This window comes from Pipistrellus kuhlii, unplaced genomic scaffold (assembly GCF_014108245.1).
Source record: "Pipistrellus kuhlii isolate mPipKuh1 unplaced genomic scaffold, mPipKuh1.p scaffold_m20_p_48, whole genome shotgun sequence".
In the NCBI taxonomy this organism is placed as follows: Eukaryota; Metazoa; Chordata; class Mammalia; order Chiroptera; family Vespertilionidae; genus Pipistrellus; species Pipistrellus kuhlii.
Window position 1 is genome coordinate 1,434,762 of NW_023425549.1, and position 20,152 is coordinate 1,454,913.

The window sequence follows — 20,152 nt, forward strand, 5'->3', positions numbered from 1 at the left end:
TCCAATTTACCAACAGGGCGTGCGCAAACCTAGTAACTGTCCTGAGCCTCCTGAGGCCTCCCTTACCCGCACTTCTCTGAGAAAATCAGACCGTAGGAATCATGTGTTTCCCAATGTCAAATACATGGCAGAGCTAAGGTTCAAATACGTGTCTTTCAGCCCCAGAGCCTAATGGGAAATCCAGAGGTTACAGAAACCTGTGATGGCTCTAAGGAAACCTGCTGAGATTCCTGACCACATAAACCCTACCCTTCCCAGGGTAATAGAGGCCACTAAGAAAATTCTCAGCTTCCAAAATGGGCATGGAAAGGTGGGCACACCTGAAATGGATTTCAGATTCCATCTTCTTTCTCCAAAAGAACAGCCATCAGCCACTCTTTTGGTGTCACTGTTCTCATCCCTGTGGCTTCCAGGGGGGGGGGGGGGGGCGGTCGCTGCTCCTCATGTGATACTATCAACGAATAGTAAAAACCACTGGCTAAACCATTCATCAATTTTGTTTATCTTTTCAAAGATCCAGCTCTTGGTTTCATTGATTTTTTTTTTTTAAGAGTCTATGTCATTTATTTCTGCTCTAATCTTTATTTCCTTCATTCTGCTTACTCTGGTCTTTTCTTGTTGTCCTCTTTCTAGTTCTTTAAGTTGAAGGGTTAAATAGTTACTGTAAAATTTTCTTGTTTTTATTTTATTTTATTCTTTTAATTTTAATTTTATTAAATTGCTTAAAATATTACAAACAGTAGTACACATGTCTCTTCTCCCCCCCCCCCCCCACTGAACTTCCCCTGGTCCTTCTACCCCCCTCTATCTTGCATCCATTGGTTATGCTTATATGCATGCATACAAGTCCTTTGTTTGATCTCTTACCTCCCCCTCTCAACCCTTCTCAGCCTTCCTGATGTATTTTGACAGTCTGTTCGATGCTGCTCTGCCTCTGTATCCACTTTTGTTCATCAGTTTATAATGTTCTTTATTACCCATAAGTGAGTGACATCATGTGGTATTTTTCTTTCATTGACTGGCTTATTTCACTTAGCATAATTCTCCCCAGTTCCATCCATGCTGTTGCAAATGGTAAGAATTCCTTCTTTTTTACAGCAGCGTAGTATTTCATTGTGTAGATGTATCACAGTTTTGAAATCCACTCATCTGCTGATGGGCATTTAGGCTGTTTCCAAATCTTGGCTATGGTAAGTTGTGCTGCTATGAACATAGGGGTGCATATTCCTTTTCTGATTGGTGTTTCTGGTTTCTTGGGATATAGTCCTAGAAGTCGGATTGCAGGGTCAAATTGGATTTCCATTCTTACCTTTTTGAGGAAACCCCATACTGTCTTTCACAGTGGCTGCACCAGCCTGCATTCCCATCAGCATTGCAGGAGGGTTCTCTTTTCTCAGCACCTTGGCCAGCACTTGTTTGTTGATTTGTTGATGACAGCCATTCTGACAGTGTGAAATGGTATCTTATTATCATTTTGATTTGCATCTCTTGGATGATTAGTGACTTTGAGCATGTTTTCATATGTCTTGGCTTTCTGAATGTCCTTTTTTGAAAAGTGTCTATTTAAGTCTTCTGCCCATTTTTTTTTTATTGGATTGTTTATCTTTCTTTTGTTAAGTTGTATGAATTCCCTGTAAATGTTGGAAATTAAACCTTTATCAGAGATAACATTGGCCAATGTGTTCTCCCATGCAGTGGGCTCTCTTGTTGTTTTGTTGATTTTTCTTTTGCTATGCAAATGCTTCTTATTTTGATGTAGTTCCATTTGTTTATTTTCTCTTTAGTTTCCACTGCCCAAGTAGTTGTATCAGTAAAGATATTAGTATGACAATGTCTGCTATTTAGCTGCCTATGGCTTCTTCTAAGATTTTTATTGTTTCCTGTCTTACATTTTAAGTCCTTTATCCATTTGGGGTTTATTTTTGTATCTGGTGTAAGTTGATGGTCTAGTTTCATTGTTTTGCAAGTATCTGTCCAGTTTTTCCAACACCATTTATTGAAAAGACTGTCTTGACTCCATTGTATGCTCCTGCCTCCTTTGTCAAATATTAATTGAGCATACTGGCTTGTGGTGATTTATGGGTTCTCTGTTCTGTTCCACTGGTCTATATGTCAGTTCTTCTGCCAGTACGAGGCAGTTTTGAAAACAGTGGCTTTGTAATATAGCTTGATATCTGGTATTGGGATCCCTCCAACATTGTTCTTCTTTCTCGAGATTGCTGCAGCTATTTGGGGTTATTTATTTATTTATTTATTTATTTATTCCAGATGAATTTTGAAGAGATTGTTCTAGGTATTTGAAGTATGCCATTGGTTTTTTAATGGGGATTGTGTTGAATTTATAGATTTCTTTGGGTAGTATGGATATTTTAATGATGTTGTTTCTACCAATTCATGAACATGGTATATTCTTTCATTTGTTCATGTCTTCCTCTGTCTCTTTTTTCAATGTCCTGTAGTTTTCAGAGTACAGGTCTTTTACATTGTTGGTTAAGTTTATTCCTAGGTATCTTAATTTTTTTTTTGTTGTTGCAATGGTAAATGGCATTGTTGTTTGTTTGTTTGTTTTTTTCACTTCCCTTTCTGTGAGTTCATTATTAGTGTATAAAAAGACCATAGATTTTTGGATGTTAATTTTGTAACCTGCTACTTTGCCAAATTTATTTATTAGGTCCAGTAGTTTTCTTTATGGAATCTTTGGGGGTTTTCTATGTATTGTATCATGTCATTTGCAAATAAGGACAGTTTTAATTTTTCTTTTCCAATTTGGATGCCTTTTATTTCTTCTTCTTGTCTGATTGCTATGGCCAGCACTTCCAGTACTATATTGAACAGGAGTGGTGAAAATGGGCATCCCTATTTTGTTCCCATTCTTAGGGAAAATGAGTTTAGTTTTTGCCCATTGAGTATGATGTTGGCTGTAGGTTAGTCATATAAGGCTTTTTATTATTTTATGGTATGATCCCTTGATTGTCACTTTGCTGAGAGTTTTTATCAAGAAAGGATGTTGGATTTTGTCAAATGTTTTTTTGGCATTGATTGATGTGATTTTTGTCTCTCAGTTTGTTTATGTGATGTATCACATTTATTGATTCGCATATGATCTTTCTAATGTAATGCTGAATTCTATTTGCTAGAATTTTGTTGAGGGTTTTGGCATCTATGTTCACTAAGGATTTTTGGGGGGGAGGGAGGGAAAGGATATTTGCCTGTAGTTTGTGTTTTTTTATGGTGTCTTTATCTGGTTTTGAAATTAGAGTAATGCTGGCTTCATAGAAAGAGCTTGGAAGTGTGCCTTTCTCTTGAATTTTTTGAAATAGTCTGAGAAGGATAGGTTTTAGTTCTTTGAATGTTTGGTAGAACTCCCCTGTAAAGCCATCTTGATCAGGGCTTTTGTTTGCTGGAAATTTTTTTTATCTCTGCTTCAATTTATTCAGTAGTTATCGACCTATCCAGTTTTTGTGTTTGTTTTTTTTATTCTTGATTGAGTTTTGGGAGCTTATATTTTTCTAAGAATATGTCCATTTTATCTATGTTGTCCATTTTGTTGGAATTAGAGTTGTTCATAGTATTTCTTAACAATCCTTAGTATTTTGGCAGGGTCTGTTGTTATTTCTTCTCTTTCATTTCTGATTTTGTTTACTTGGGTCCTCTCTCTTTGCTTCTAGGTGAGCCTGACTAGAGGTTCATCAATCTTGTTTATCTTTTTATTAATCTTTTGTATTTTTTTTTTTGTCTGTATGTCATTTATCTCCACTGTGATCTTTATTATTTCCTTCCTGCTAATGCTGGCTTTTCTTGTTGCTCTCTTTCTAATTCTTTGAGTTATAAGGTTAGATAATTTATTACCATCTTTTTTTGTTTTGTGACAGGCCTCCAGAGCTATGAACTTCCCTATCAAGACTGCTTTCTCTGTGTTCCATAGATTTTGGTTTGTTGTGATTTAATTGTCATTTGTTGCCATGATGCTTTTTATTTCTTTTTTGATCTCTTTGTAACCCAATCATTGTTTAATAGCATGCTATTTAGCCTCCAGGTGTTTTATTTTTTTTTATTGTAGTTGATTTTTAGTTTTATGCCATTGTGATCTGAGAAAATTCTTGATATGATTTCTATCTTCTTGAATTTGAAGAGACTTTGCCTGTGCCCCAATATGTGGTCTGTCTTTGAAAATGACCCCTGTGCACTTGAGAAGAATGTATATTCTGTGGCTTTGGGGTGGAATGTTCTGAAGATGTCAATTAATTCCATCTGATCTAGTGAGTCATTTAGGATTGCTGTTTGTTTGCTTATTTATTTGCTTAGAGGATTTTTCCAGTGGTGTTACTGGTATATTAAAGTCCCCTACTATGATTATATTGCTGTCAATCTTTCCCTTGATATCCTCCAGAATTTTTTAAAACACATTCTTATTGATTTCAGAGAAGCAGCAAGAGGGAGGGAGAGATAGAAACATAAATTTTGAGAGAGAATCATTGATCTGCTAACTCTTGCAAGTACCCCATTCTGGATGGAGCCCACAACAGAGGAATGTGCCCTTGACCAGAATCAAATCTGGAACCTTTCAATTCACAGGCAGATGTTCTATTCACTGAGCCAAACCAGCTAGGGCCAGATTTTTTTTTTTTAATGTATTTGGGTGCTCCTATATTGGGTGCATATATGTTTATTAGAGTTATATATCTTCTTGTTGAATTGCTCCCTTTAGTATTATGAAATGACCTTCCTTATCTCTTCTTATGGCCTTCACTTTGAGGTCTAATTTGTTGGATATAAATATTGCTATCCCAGCTTTTTTTTTTTTTTTTTCATTTCTATTCACCTGAAAAACCTTTTTCCATCCTTTCACCATCAGTCTTTGTGAGTCCTTTGTTCTAAGGTGAGTTTCCTGTAGTCAATAGATATAAGGGTCATGTTTTCTTACTACTCAGCTACCCTAAGTCTTTTGATTGGGGCATTTAATCCATTTACATTTAAAGTTATTATTTATAGGTACTTGTTTGTCACCATTTTTATTCATTATGCCTGTGTTCCTTCTTCCCTTCCTATTTCTTCATTTTATAGCAGACCCTTTAGTATTTCTTGCATTGCTGATTTGGTGGTAATAAACTCCCTTAGTCGTTTTTTGTCTTTGAAGCTCCTGATTTCACCCCCAGTTTTTATTGATAGCCTTGCTGGGTACAGTATTCTTGGATTCAGACCCTTGCTTTGCATAACTTTGTATATTTCATTCCATTCCCTTCTGACCTGATGTGTTTCTATTGAGAAATCAGTTGATAGTCTGATGGGAGATCCTTTATAGGTAACTTTCTATCTCTCTCTGGAAGCCTTTAAGATTCTTACTTTGTTGGCGGTGTTTATCAATTTAATTATAATGTGTCTAGGTGTTGATCTTTTGGGGTTCATGTTGTTTGGGACTCTGTGAGCTTCTTGGATATGTGTGAGTTTTTTTCTTCCCAATATCAGGGAAGTTTTCTGTCATTATTACTTCAATCAGGTTTTCTATTCCTTGCTCAGTTCCCTGCCCTTCTGGAACCCCTATTATGCAGATGTTGTTTCGTTCTGTGTTGTCCCAAAGTTTCCAAAGGCTCTCCTCCTGTTTTTTAAGTTGTGGGCGTTTTTTGTGGTTTTTCTTTTTTTTTAATGCTCTGTTTGGGTATTTTTTCCTAACTTGTCTTCTAGCTAACTGATGAGGTCCTCTGCTTCTTCTAGTCTACTGTTGATGTTTTCCATTGAGTTCTTTATTACAGCAATGCCATTTTTCATTTCTTCTTGGTTCTTCTTCATTTCCTCTTGGTTCTTACACATATTGTTGAATTTGTCTTCCATCCTTTTCAGCAACCTATGACCATTGCTCTAAATACTTTCTCTGTCATATTGCTTGCTTCCATTTCATTGACTTCATTTTCTGGTGATTCCTCCTTTTCCTTCCTATGCAGGCTGTTTCTTTGTCTACCCATGATCACTACCGGTAGTTTCAAGATTTCTGGTTTTGTAGCTCTCTCTCTCCTGCAATGATTTAAAGGCACAAAATACAACACAACAAAACACAATGCTCAGGGCACCAAAAAACAAATCTATCCACAATACTAATACTCCTAAATAAAGGTGACCACCAGAGAAAAGAGAATTAGGAAATAGAGATGATTACAAAACTGATAATGAGAAAAGGAAAAAAATGTAAGAGAGAAAAGAGAGAGAAGAAAAAAAAGAAGGGGAAGAACACATATATGGGAAGAAAGCTCCAATAAAACAACAACTAATCCAAAAAATGCAAACAAAAACCTTCAGACAATAAACACCTGATGAATCTGAGGAGGCAGACCTTATTTCCAGGTGGTAAGGTCAAGGAATTGAATGAATGGGGAGATAGCCACAATTGAGTATAGAGGAGGTATAAGAAGAAAAGTAAAAACTATATACAAAAAAGATATATATATATATATATATATATATATATATATATATATATATATATATAATTTCCCTCCTTTTTTAACCTATTTATCTATGTATTTGTTTACTATTGGAAAAGGAGGATAGAGAATAGATAGGCATGGGTTGGTGAATGGAATTAGTTAAGCTATTAGTAGAGGAAGAGAAGAATTGATGAGAGGAAAAATTGAAGCAAACAAATAAAAAACAAACCAATAATCAAACAAACAGCAACAATAAGACAGAAAGAAAGAAAAATGCAAAAAAAAAGGAAAAAGAATTTGGATAGTGAAGAAAGCAAAGAGAGAGATGTGTATGGGTTTGGAGCAGGGGAGAGGAAATTAGATGAGGAGTAAGATCAATTTTTAACAGGGAGTAAAAAGAAAGGGCAGATGGGGGCTGCTTCCTGGGCGGCACCGACCCCGGCCACAGGCTGAAGCTGTGCAGGAGCCTCTGGAAAACAAAGGGGCACCACAGGCCAGCCTGCTGAGCTTCCAGGACGAGGAGGAAGAAACAGAAGAAGTTTTCAATGTGAAGAAATCAAGTTATAGCAAAAGATAGTAAAATTACTTAAGAAAGAATACAAAGAAGATCTTGAAAAATCGAAGACTAAGACAGAACTCAACTCAGCAGCCAACATTGCACTATAAATGCGTTTAAAAAAAAAAAATGGACAGAATGTTGGAGCGGCAGCCGGGCCTGGAGCAGCCAGGCCTGAGGCAGAGGCGGCCAGGCCCAGAGCACCCAGGCCCAGAGCAGCCAGGTCAGAAACAGCCAGGCCCAGAGCAGCAGCAGCCAGGCCTGGAGCGGCCGGGCCCGGAGCAGCCAGGCCCAGAGCATCCGGGTCGGGAGCAACCGGGTCAGGAGCAACCTAGTCGGGAGCAGCCAGGCCCCCAGCAGCAGCAGCCACCAGACCGTAATCGGCTGGGCCCAGAGTAGCCGGGTTGGGAGCAGCCAGTCCCAGAACAGCAGCAACCAAGCCCGTAGCAGCCAGGTCGGGAGCGGCCAGGCCCAAAGCAGCAACAGCCAGGCTGGGAGCGGCAGTGGCCAGACCCAGAGCAGCTGGTTGTGGAGCGGACCAGAGCAACAGAGGCCAGGCCCGGAACAGCTCGCTCCTTGCCTGCCCATGCCCCAGGGCTGCCTCTCAGACATGGCTGGAAACTTTTGGGAGAACTTCAGGGTCTGCTGAATCAAGTGATGAAGGCTTAGATCTGGATGTGTTGAATTAGTATAGCGCTGGGGTGTTGATCTGTGAGTGCCTTGGGTGGGGCCTGGATGAGGTTGGTTGATCTATTTGGAAATGTCTTTTGTGTGAAGTGTATCCTTGGGCATGTGGAGGTATTTTTGATTTGAGAAAATGCTAAGTAACTGATGTACTATCTGAAAAATTTAAAGTTCTGAAAGTTTAAGGTCTCTTGCCAAAAAGAGGTTTTAAAGCTAACACCTTAATTTTAATTCCCACCCAGAACAGGTAATCCAATTCCAACCAGCAGCTATCTTTAAACAATGTGTTCATTTACATTTGAATGGCTACACCTTTTGATAGCCTAAGGGCAAGTTTACGTGTAAACAAGTTTGCTTCTCAATTCCCAGGGCAGAAAAAACAAGGTTTAAAACTATTAGATTTTAAAATTTATTCTTAGAAGTGTAAAAATTTATTAATTAAAAAAAAAGATTGAAAAACCTGATGAACAATATTAGCTGTTGATTGTAGTAGAGTCAGAGATACGGGAGGGGAGTGGACTGACAGTTATCGTGGAAAGGGGGAGTGGTGGATGCAGGAAGAGACTGAACATAAACTGTGCACCTATGGATGAGGACAATGGGGGGTGGGAAGGGGGCGCAGGATGGGGTGGGAACCTGGTGGAGGGGGGAAGAAATGAGGAACCTTTGTAATAATATGAACAATAAAGATTGATTTAAAAAAAAAGAAGAAAGGGCAGAGAAAAACTAAAGCAGGAACAGGGTAAGAGAAACTGGACAAAAAAAGGGGACGAGTGATAGAGTGTTGGCATTGAAATATGGTAGCACTCATACTTGGGTAAAAACTGCTGTTTGAATTTTAACCTTGCTATCTGACTTCTACCTTTGATTGCTTGCTTAAACAATAGGGTAGTTACAGGAGATTGACTCCCACTGACTCAGTAGCTTCAGGGGTAGAAACTGTAGATAACCTTTAGTTCTGCTTTTGTATTATGGGCAAGATAGGGCCACATCCAATGTCAAGCAGAGTGTGAATGGGAACCAACCCTGCAGGCCGTCCCCAGTCTTTAGAATTTAGTCCTGAGGGGCCAATCAGGGTTAGCCGAGGCAGTGACATCACCGACCTGAATAAAACTCCTGGACTGGGCGATATTCGCTCTCTTCCGCCATGCTGCCGGCATGAGTGGGATAGCCTATGCTAGCATAGAGATGGCTCTTTTGTTTATTGCATCGGACTCGGCTCCCTGGTGGTCCTTGGGGATCATGACTGGAATCCCCAGCCAGGACCATGAGGGACCCCCATTCCGAAGAGCCTGACTGGCCGCGGTAGGTGTGTGTTTGTCTGTGTTTTTGTGTGAGCGCTCTGGAGGGACTGCCCTTCCATCAGGGCTCTTACCTGGGTGTTTACCGGCTGCTGCGTCAGCCATGGTTTGAGTCCAGATTCAAATCTGTAATAAATTCTAGCATGCTTAATCAAATTGGCTCCGGTGGTCCATCTCTTGGGGACTCGCTTCGTAACAGGCATAAAGAAAAAATTGAGAGAGAATAAAATAATTCTAAAGGGGAAATCAAAATAGAATGTATAACATCAATCCCAAAATAAAATAAAGAAAAAATTACATAAAATAAAACTTTAAAAAAAGAGTTCAATAATAGTATTAATACTAATAGTTTAAAAATAAAAATATAATAAAAATAAGGTAAAATCAAGTGAGAGAAAAAATTGGTTTCTAAAGTAAAAGATAAAATATAAAAATGTGAATTAGTGGAGGTCGTTCACTTCCTTCACTGTTCTGCTTGGCACGTCTTTTTTCCTTGCGGGTAGTCAACACAGGATGAAGTTCTCTGGGGTCCTAAGCCACAGCCCTATTTTCAAGCAGGTGGGATCTCTCCGCTCTCTGGTTCTCAGTCTGTTTTTAGTTGTTTTTACACACAAGAGTCCATTTCTGCTACAGCCCCTGGGTGGCAGTGTTTCTGTCTTAATATCCTGGGCTAAAAGGCAGCTGTACTCTGATTCTGTGCACAATTCTGTGCCCAACTCCGTGCCCGACTCTGAGGCTGCCTTTCTGGGTCCAGCCTAGCTGTGGGTTACTATCTACAGTCCCTTTCTGCCAGGCGCCCTGTGGACCCCCTTCCACATTTGAGGGCTACACTGATCCCAAAAGCAGCGAATTTCGTGGGAGACAGTCTTTCTCTGAGGCTCTAGTTCCCACTGCACGGCTTCTCAGTCTAGCCTGGATCCCAAATCTCACCTTTCTTCAGGCAATGCCAGCTGTGTTTAATTGGACAGTTCCTGGTGGGTGCTCTTTGATTCAGCTGTTCCTACTGCTCTGTGGAAAGGAGCAGGGCCCATCCGGAATTCGCATGTTTGTCTCCCCCCTGTACAGACCTCCCAGGCACCAGGATAGGGGAAGTTGGAGTTCTGGTGTTCATGGATTGGCAGATGAGATAACTGGTCCCTGGGCATTGTGGTTGTACGGTCCCGGGAGGCATCGGAGATCTCCCTGGTTGAAGGTAAGGCTGGGGTTCTGACCACAATCAGTCTCTGACCTCAGCCATCTCCCCTTCAGAATGGCCTGGCCTCTGCTGCAGAGCCTGCTGCTCTGGGAGAGAGTGCAGCCTCAGTAGAGGCTGCCCGGCCAGGGGGGGTGGGGGATGTGGGCTGATCCTGCAGTCCCCGCCAGTCCCTTGGAGTATAGCTGTCCCTCACTCACAAATACTGACACTCCCCGCACACCCACGCACTCTCCTTTCCTTCTCTCACTCTCACACCATCTAGTAGCTTGCAGTCCTGTCAGGAGCCACCTAGGATCCTTCAATTTTTCTTCTTTTGAGGTATGCCTGTCATGCTATGAACTTCCCTCTGAGGACTGCTTTTGCTGTGTCCCAGAGATTTTGCGTCATTGTGTGTTCATTTTCATTTGTTTACAGGAAGGTTTTTATTTATTGATTGATTGATTGATTGATGTCATCAGAAACCCATTCTTTGTTTAATAACATGCTACTCAGCCTCCATGTGTTTGAATGTTTCAGGGGTTTTGTTTTTGTTTTTGTTTTTGTTTTTTTACTGTAGTTGATTTCTAATTGCATTCTACTGTTATGAGAAGTTGCTTGATATGGTTTTGATCTTCTTGGACTTGTAGAGACTTGTTTTGTGTCCTAACATGTGGTCTATCTTTGTGAATGATCCATGTGCACTTGAGAATGTACTATTGTATATTCTGCTGCTTTGGGGTGAACTGTTCTATAAATGTCAATTATATCCATCTGATCCAGTGTGTCCTTCAGAGTCACTGTTTCTGTTTCACGTTTTGTCTGGAAGATCTATCCAGTGAGGTCAGCAGGGTGATAAAGTCCCCTGCTATGACTGTATTGTTGTCAATCTCTCCTCTAGCTGTTAAAGTCTAGCAGTTTTAAAAATATATGTAGGTGCTTCTATATCGGGTATATATGTGTTTACCAAGGTTCTATCTTCTTATAGAATCCATCCCTTTTGTATTATGTACTAAAGTGATCTTTGTTGTCTTTTGTGATGGCCTTCACTTTGAAGTCTATTTTGTCAGATATGAGTATTGCTAATCAAGCCTTTTTTTTCCTTTCAATTTGCATGGAAAAAAAATTTTTCCCCCATTCCTTCACTCTCATCCTGTGTATGTCTTTTGTTCTGAGGAGGGTCTCTTATAGACAGCATATAGTTGGCTCGTGTTTTTATATCCATTCAGCGATCCTATGCCTTTTGATTGGACCATGTATTTCATTTACATTAGGGTTATTATTGATAGGTACTTATTTATAGCCATTTTAATTCTGTATGTGTATGTTTCTCTCTCTGTTTCTCCTTCTCATTGTTGCAGGGCCTATAGCATTTCTTGTAATTCTGGCTTGGTGGTGATGTACTCCTTCGGCCTTTTTTTCTTGTCCTGGAAGCCCTTTATTTGACTGTCTATTTTGAATGATAGCCTTGATGGATATATTGCTGACAATTGGTTTTAGATCCTTGCTTTCCATTACTTTGAGTACTTCATGCTATTCCCTTCTGGTCTATAGAGTTTCTAATGAGAAATCAGGTGTCAGCCTTATGAGAACTCCTTTGTAGGTAACAGCTTGCTTTCCTCTTGTTGCCTTTAAGATTCTCTCTTAGTCTTTAATTTTGGCATTTTAATGATGATGTGTTGTGACATGGGCCTGTTTTGGTTCTTCTTGCTTGGAGATTTCTGAACCTTCTGAACTTGTATTACTTTTTCCTCCACCAGGCTAGAGAAGTTTTCGGCCATTATTTCATCAAAAATTGACCAGGTGGCTTCTACATGCCCCCTACTAGGGATTGAGCCAACAACCTGGGCATGTGCCCTAACCAGGAAGTGAACTAGCCACCTTTTGGTACATGGGATTACACTCAAGCAAATGAGCCACACTTGCCAAGGCCACAAGCTTCCTTTGAGAATGAGATGAGATGGTACTTGGGGAAGAAAATTCATTTAGAAAAGTTTATTATCACCTTCCATCTGTTCAGCCACTGTGTTATATTAATATCATTTGTCAGTGTATTTTGTACATTAATTGACAGGTAACATGCATTGAGTGTTTGCATGTAAAGCAAGTAGACTCAGAGAGATTACAAAAGTTGCAGGAGTGCCCAGTGGAGTGAGAAGCGGGGCTCAAACCCAGATCTGAGCCCCAGGTTCCAGCTCAGCATCTCTAATCTCACTGCCTTCAATAAGAGTGCCCTTCTCTCTGCAGAATGACCCAGTGAAGACAGCCAAAGTGGAGTGTGGGGACTTTTACAACACTGGGGACAAAGCAACTATTGACGAAGAGGGCTACATCTGGTTCCTGGGGAGGGACGATGACATCATCAACGCCTCTGGGTAGGTGTGGCTGACCTGGGCCTGGCAGGCTCTAGCTTGCTGCAACATTTCTCCAAGAATTGGGGATGGGACCTGCAACCTGTTCCTGAATGCAGCCATTTCTACAGGGCGTTGGCCTGGGGTATCTGTGCATCTCTTCCAACATCAAAATAAAATTCAAGGCCTGGAAATGCAACCGCAGTAGACATCATACAATTTAAAGAGGGGATATAGGATTGGCAAAGGAGACCTTGTTTGAGCCCCCATTTGTCGCCATTGGTTGGGGGAAATTATTCTCTGTGTTCCTCCAATGGAACACATACCACAGAACAACAGCAGCAATACCAGCTAAGCTCATGGAGAACTTACTGTGTGAAAGTGCACTGCTCTGTGCTTTGTTCACCCAGTAGATGCCATTATTGTGCCTATCTTACAGATGAGAACACTGAGTCACTGACCAGTGAACTAAGTTGCTGAAAGTTTCCAAGATAGTGCAGGGAGAGGCCCATATTTGAACCAAGGTAGTGTGGCTCCCAATCTGTTGTCCCTACTGCTTAGGTGATGTAGGGAGAAAAAGTGACACAAGTAACAACTTCCCTTGGATGCATCAGGGAAATTAGGTTTGTTTTACTTTTTAAATTTCTACATTGGATGCTGATGTAGTGAGACAGAATTTCCCTAAATCTTTAAGACAAAGTTTGAGGCTCCCAAGTGTACAGTAAGAGTCCTGCTGGGAAGATGCTTGTGCCACACACTCAGCCTCAGGAGGACAGCCTCCCACCCCCACCGCCCACCAGAGGCAGTGAGGGGAGGCCTTGGGAGCATCTGAGCTTGCAATGCCCAGGTCTTCACATCCTGGTCCCTACAGAGCCTTCTCACAGTCCTCTGGCTCTTGTTAAGGTTGCCCTCTGTGCCCAGGGAAGTCTGACTCCCACACATGAGATTGGAGGGCTTGGGTCACTCCAGCCCAGGCATCTGCTCAGAAGCAGAGCAGGAACCATTGGTCCCACAGGTACCGCATTGGGCCGACAGAGGTGGAGAACGCCCTGGCAGAGCATCCGGCGGTGGCTGAGTCAGCTGTGGTGAGCAGCCCGGACCCGATCCGAGGGCAGGTGAGGGGAAGGACAGGAGGTCATGGGGTCTGCATGTGGGCACTGGAAGGCTGGTGCAGGGGAAACTTCCAGAGCAGTGGGTATGCACAGCGTACTTACACTGTGTGGGCAGCAGGAGGCACTGTGGCATCATCTGTGACTATCCTGATTAAATACTGGCAATCTGGCTCATTTAACCCTCACAACAACCTAAGGAGTTAGAGACTTACTTATTATAGCCTTTTAATAGACAGAGAGGCGGCATAAAGAAGTTAAATAACTTGTCCCAATCATACTGTGGTGGAGCCAGGATGGAAATCTGAGCATTCTGTTTCCAATGCATTCACTGGATTTATTGAGCACCTAATAGGTATAAGGCCTGTGCAATTCAATGAGGACATAAACCCTATATAATAAAAGGCTAATATGCAAATCAACTGAATGGTAGTACAATCAGTAGCCAGGATTTGCACTAACCACTAGAGGGCAGACGCTCAATGTTGGAGCTTCCCCCTGTTGATCAGTCCTGGGCTCAAGGCAGGTGAGTGCAGTGGCAGTGGCAGGAGCCTCTCTCACCTCTGAGGGGAGTGGGCCTAAGCTGGTAATCGGATATTCTCCAAGGGCTCTGGACTGCCAAAGGGAGCAGGCGAGGCTAAGAAATACCACGCCCCCTCCCCAAGTGCATGAATTTCGTGGACCAGGTGTCTAGTAACAATATTAAAGCAATAAGTTCAGCCCAGCCAATCTGACTCATTGGTTGAGTGTTGACCCAAGAGCCAGGGTTGATTCCCAGTCAGGGCACATGCCAGGTTGCGGGCTAGATCCCCAGTAGGGGTCCTGCAGGAGGCAGCAGAGTGAAGATTCTGTCTCATTATTGATATTTCTCTCTCTCCCCCTCCTTTCCTCTCTGAAATTAAAAAATAAACAAAAAACATCTACTTTTTAAAAAAAAGAAACTTAAAAAATAAAAACAATAAGTTCAGTAAGTTACCAAAAATTATTAAATGCCCACAGTTTCCAGGCACAGAATTATACATACATTCATGGTAAAAATGGTGATGAAAATAATTATGCTGGGGATAATAATACAGTTAAACTACATGCATGTTTTATGTATACATACTAGCTCATGAAATCTGAACATAAGGCCACCATGTTCAGCTCCATGGGATGGACCTGTACTCTGCGCATGTCACGGAGAAGGAATTTGAGGTTAAGTGATTTTGTAAGGGAAAGGTAGAAATTGAAGTATTTGGATTTGAACCTAGTCTTGTCTGTTTCCAAAGGCTCGGGTGTCAGCTTGTTTTGCCATTCATTGCATAAACACTTACTTTTTAAACCAGGTCACTGAGCCCCCGCTCTGGTTGTGCTTTGCAGGTGGTGAAAGCCTTCGTTGTCCTGACCCCACAGTTTCTGTCCCATGACCCAGACCAGCTCATCAAGGAGTTGCAGGAGCACGTGAAGTCAGTGACCGCCCCGTACAAGTACCCGAGGAAGGTGAGTGGGGCCCATGTTCGTGCCCTTCTGAGCTCCGCTGCCCCAAGTCTGGTTGGGTGGCCGGGAGATGCTGAACCCAAACATAGAAGGAGCATTTTTCTCTGCTAAGAAGCAATTCATCTTAGGGGTGGATGCAGCCAACTGAATGGGATGGTACCTCTGTTCTGAGTCAGAAAGCCAAAATGTGCTGCACATTACCCTGAGGGCAACAAAATCAGACCAGTGCCCAAAGCTATCCAAGAAAGCTATTTAACATTTTTAAAAATTGAAAAAGACATTTAAGTCAGCTGCTTTCTAACTATTCTTAAGCATGATTCATACTAAGAAATACATTTGATCCTGCCACTCAATACTTACTTATGTATACAACAAACAAGTGTTAACAAATTTATATATATCCTTAAAACATGTAGTTCATTCTTTTTTAGATACAAAATGCATTAATATTTCAAGAAAAATAATTTTAAATATAATGTTACATGCAATAAAAAATACTTGAGGAAAAATAACTTTAAATATATTACATGGAATAAACATTAATATTTCAAGAGCAAAATATTTTAAATATAATATTACCAAAACTGTACTAATATAATATAATATAATATCACAAAGGTTGTAGGAAATATTAAAAATCTGCAAATAAAAGGATTATTTCTATTATATTCTAAATATTTTTTTCTCTGGCTTTATTTTTGTTTATCAGTCTTTGTTGTTCATTATATCCCACAAGTGAGTGACATCATGTGATATTTATCTTTCTCTGACTGGATTATTTCACTTAGCATAATACTCTCCAGGTCCATCCATGCTATTGCAAATGGTAAGAGTTCATTCTTTTTTACAGCAGCATAGTATTCCATTGTGTAGATATACCACTGTTTTTTAATCCATTCATCTTCTAATGAGCACATATGCTGTTTCTAAATCTTAGCTATTAATATTATAAATTGTGCTGCTATGAACATAAGGGTTCAGACATCCTTTCTGATTGGTATTTCTGATTTCTTGGGATATATATCCAAGAAGTGGGATTATTGGGTCAAATGGGAATTCCATTTTTAATTTTTGGAGGAAACTTCACGCTGTTTTCCACAGTGGTTGCACCAGTCATCATTCCCATCAGTGAGAAATGGTTCCATTTTCTCCGCATCCTCACCAGCACTTGTAATTTGTTGATTTGTTGATGATAGCCATTCTGACAGGTGTGAGATGGTACCTCATTGTCATTTTAATTTGCATCTCTTGGATGATTAGTGACTTTGAGAATGTTTTCATATGTCTCTTTTGAAATTGTCTATTTACTTAGGTCCTTTGCCCACTTTTTGATTGGATTACTTATCTTCCTTTTGTTAAGTTGTATGAGTTCCCTGTAAATGTTGGAGATTAAACCCTTACCTGAGAGAGCAATTGGCAAATATGTCTCCAATGCAGTGGGCTCTCTTGTTGTTTTGTTTATGGTTTCCTTTGCTGTGCAAAGCTATTTATTTTGATATATTCCTATTTGTTTATTTTCTTCTTAGTTCCATTGTCCTAGGAACTGTATCAGTAAAGATATTGCTATAGCAGAGGTCTGATATTTTGCTGTCTATGGATTCTTCTAAGATTTTTATGATTTTCCATCTTGTATTTAAGTCCTTTATCAATTTTGAGTTTATTTTTGTGTATGGTGTAAGTTGTTGGTCTAGTTTCATTTTTTTGCATGAATTATTCCAATTATCCCAATACCATTTATTGGATAGACTGTCTTGATTCCATTGTATGCTCTTCGTTCCGTTGTCAAATACAAATTGAGCATTACGGCTTTGGTTGATTTCTGGGTTCTCCATTTAGTTCCATTGAACTATATGTCTGTTCATATGCCAGTACCAGGCAGTTTTGAAAACAGTGGCTTTGTAATATAAATTGATATTTGGTATTATCATCTCCCCAACTTTGTTCTTCTTCAGGATTGCTGAGGCTATTCAGGGTCTTTTTTTTTTTTTTTTTTTTTAATCCCATGGAAATTTTTGGAGAGTTTGTTCAAGGCCTGTGAAATATTCCATTGGTATCTTAATGGGGATTTCATTGAATCTATAGATTGTTTTGGGTAGTATGGACATTTTAATGATGTTGATTCTACCAATGCATGAACATGGTATATTTTCCCACTTGTTTATGTCTTTCTCTATCTATTGAATTTTTCAATGTCCTGTCGTTTTCAGAGTATAGGCCTTTTACCTCCTTAGTTAAGTTTATTCCTGGTATCTAACTTTTTTTTTTTTTTTTTTTTTGATGCAATTGTAAATGGGATTGTTCCCATTTTGGTTTCTGCTCTCACAGCTCCAGTCCAGTTCACCCCTCCCTCTGCCAGCCCTGGTTACCTTAGCTTCGGGTGGCCCTGGGTGCCTGGGTAGCCACCATCCAGCACTTGTCTGTACCTTGGGCTGGCCCTAGGCGGCGGGAAATGAGGGGGCTGGGCGCCACCATCATTTGACAGTGGGCTCCACAATCTTTGAGAGCATGGCAGTCAATTAGCATATTCCCCCCTTATTGGCTTTGGGTGCCACCATCTTTGAGGGAGGGGCAGTCAATTAGCATATGCCTTCCTTATTGGCTCTGAGTGCCGCCATCATTGTGACAATGTGAGGGTCAATTAGCATTTTCCCTCTTTATTAGATAGGATACTGTATATCAGGCCCCTAGAACCTTAAGAAATGGGAAAAATTCACTGTTGATAACTCATTCTCAAATTGCTCCCCTTAAAAGTCAAATTGAACCCTGTGGGGCTCTATGTTGGATGCCTCTTGGCTAAATGTTATGGTAAGAAATAGTCCGATTGCCGCATGGCTTATTACAAGAAAGGTGCTGTCAGAGATGGACAGAGAGAGTGGCCAGGCTCAGAGGTTCCCACTTTCCTGTGAGAGGGGGCATGCTTCACTGCACCACATTTCATTGGTCAGAGCACGTTACAGGCTGCAGCAGCTTCAGGGGGTCAGGAGGAGGACCTGACGTACTTGGCCCCCACCACTGAGGCCAGCACCTGCTGCAGCCTGTTTGGGGGACGTGCAGGGTGAAGAGGGGAATGGGGACGGGTAGGAAGTGACAGCAGGACTCAGGCTGGTTTGCTTTTTCCTCACGCAGGTGGAGTTTGTCCCTGAGCTGCCCAAAACCGTCACCGGCAAGATCAAACGAAGTGAACTTCGGGAAAAGGAGTTCGGTCAGAAGCAACCACAGTAAATTCAGCATCCCTTCTGAGTGTGACTTTGTGCACACACCTGGCTCCCCCCCGACATAGCTGGGGCAAAGTGGGGGTGGTGAGGGCTAATTGGGAAGGACCCAGGTCTGCCAGCATTCCTGCATTTCTGTTCTTTTAAGTTAACATCAGTCACTATCCTGCCAACAAGGCTCTTGTTACTTTGGATTGCCCAGGCGGGCACTCAAATTGGGGCTGAAGATAATAAAGTGCTGACATTGACATCAAGGGTGATCCTGTGTTGTGCATGCATCATGTACATGAACCTGTGGTAAATGCGGTCCCTCCTTGCCCTCCCCTCTCCCTTTAGAGCACATGTGTCAAACACAAGGCCCGCGGGCCAAATCCGTCCCGCCAGGCCTTGCAATGTGGCCCGCACCGCGCTGTCATCACTGCACTCCACTGCGTTTCCATCACAATGACAGTTTATGACTGTTCAGTAAACCATTCGGCCCGCGATTTAGGCTGGATTTTAGATTTTGGCCCCTTCTCTGATTAAGTTCGACACCCCTACTTTAGAGAGAGCACAGGACCTGGTTTTTCCTCCTGTTGTCTGCCACACACACCCCAGTATTCCCATGTAGCCCTGCACATCCAGTAGATGTCAAGGACTCAGATTTCCGAAAGTGATGCTCCAAGCAGCCCAGGCACTTTCCTCAGCTAGGTCCCAGCCTAGGCCTTTGTGGGCAAGTGAGTGACCTGCTCTCCAGGAAGCAGAGTTCCATTGGACTCTCCCAGCCTTCTCCAGGGGTGCCCAGTCCCTCATTCCTAGGAGGAGCCAGGGGCCTAGGAGTCTTACCCCTCAGCTTTCCCTCATGTGCACCCACCCACTCATTCCTTCCCAGGGATCCAGGGTCTTCCCACCCTTCTCCCAGGGCCCAGAGTCCTCTCTAAAAACTCTCCCTCCACACTCTTTAAGTTCTTTCTGCCATCAGAGTCTTCCCCACCTGCCTCCCCCTCACCCCACAACCTGGGCATGGGGTTCTATGAACTGACCCTTCACTTCATCCACCCTTGGAATGGGACCCACAGGGGCCCATCACAGGCTGGGAGGAGCAGGGGCAGAAGAGGCTCAGCCTGGGGGTGGGGAGGAAGCACATATTGTCTCCTTCTCCCTCACCACAGGGAGTCACTCTTAGGGAGATTGCCTCTAAAACCATTTGCCAGGGAAACAGACACACAAACTCACAGGGAAATGTACAGACACCACAAGACAGAGACAGGCAGGCACAGACACCCCAAGGCTCACCTGGGCACTCAGGTGCAGGGATCATGGCCAGGCTCACAAAGACTCACATTGTAAACATGGGCAACAACACCTTGAGGAGAACACACACACACACACACACTCACCAGTACAGACATACTTGGAAACAGAAGGCAGACATAAAAAGGAACACAAACACATAGATATAATCAGTAACATCCAAAGGGGCAGCAAATTCACACGCAAACATGCAAAACAAACACTTCCAAAATACTGAGTCATATTGATTCAACACACTAAGAATTATGATACTGCCCGGCTGGTGTTGCTCAGTGGTTGAGCATCAACCCAGGAACCAGGAAGTCAGCATTCAATTCCTCGTCAGGGCACGTGCCCAGGTTTCAGGTTCATTCCCCAGCAGGGGATGGGCAGGAGACAGCTGATCAGTGATTCTCTCTTATCATTGATGTGAGTTTTTTTCTGTTTTTTTTTTAATTGTTTAAAGTATTATATATAGTATTACATATATCTCTTTTCCCCCCCATTGACCTTCCCCCAATCTCTCCCACCCTCTATCTCATGCCCTCATCTCACCCCACCCCCCAGTGTCTTGTGTCCATTTATGCATACAAGTCTG

The 20,152-nt window shown here is 41.8% G+C and overlaps 1 protein-coding gene across 4 annotated transcripts in view; it reads left to right on the plus strand.

The window, feature by feature from the left end:
• Positions 1–18,536, plus strand: part of LOC118704872 (acyl-coenzyme A synthetase ACSM1, mitochondrial) — a 45,811-nt gene extending 27,275 nt beyond the window's left edge. For all 4 annotated transcript variants that reach the window (XM_036412923.2, XM_036412922.2, XM_036412924.2 and 1 more), the window contains 4 exons: positions 12,379–12,506; positions 13,498–13,597; positions 14,954–15,073; positions 18,197–18,536. In XM_036412923.2, coding sequence (XP_036268816.1) covers positions 12,379–12,506; positions 13,498–13,597; positions 14,954–15,073; positions 18,197–18,292 — 444 coding nt within the window. In that variant the 3' untranslated portion in view covers positions 18,293–18,536. The remainder of the gene's footprint in view (positions 1–12,378; positions 12,507–13,497; positions 13,598–14,953; positions 15,074–18,196) is intronic.
• Positions 18,537–20,152: the final 1,616 nt, after the last annotated feature.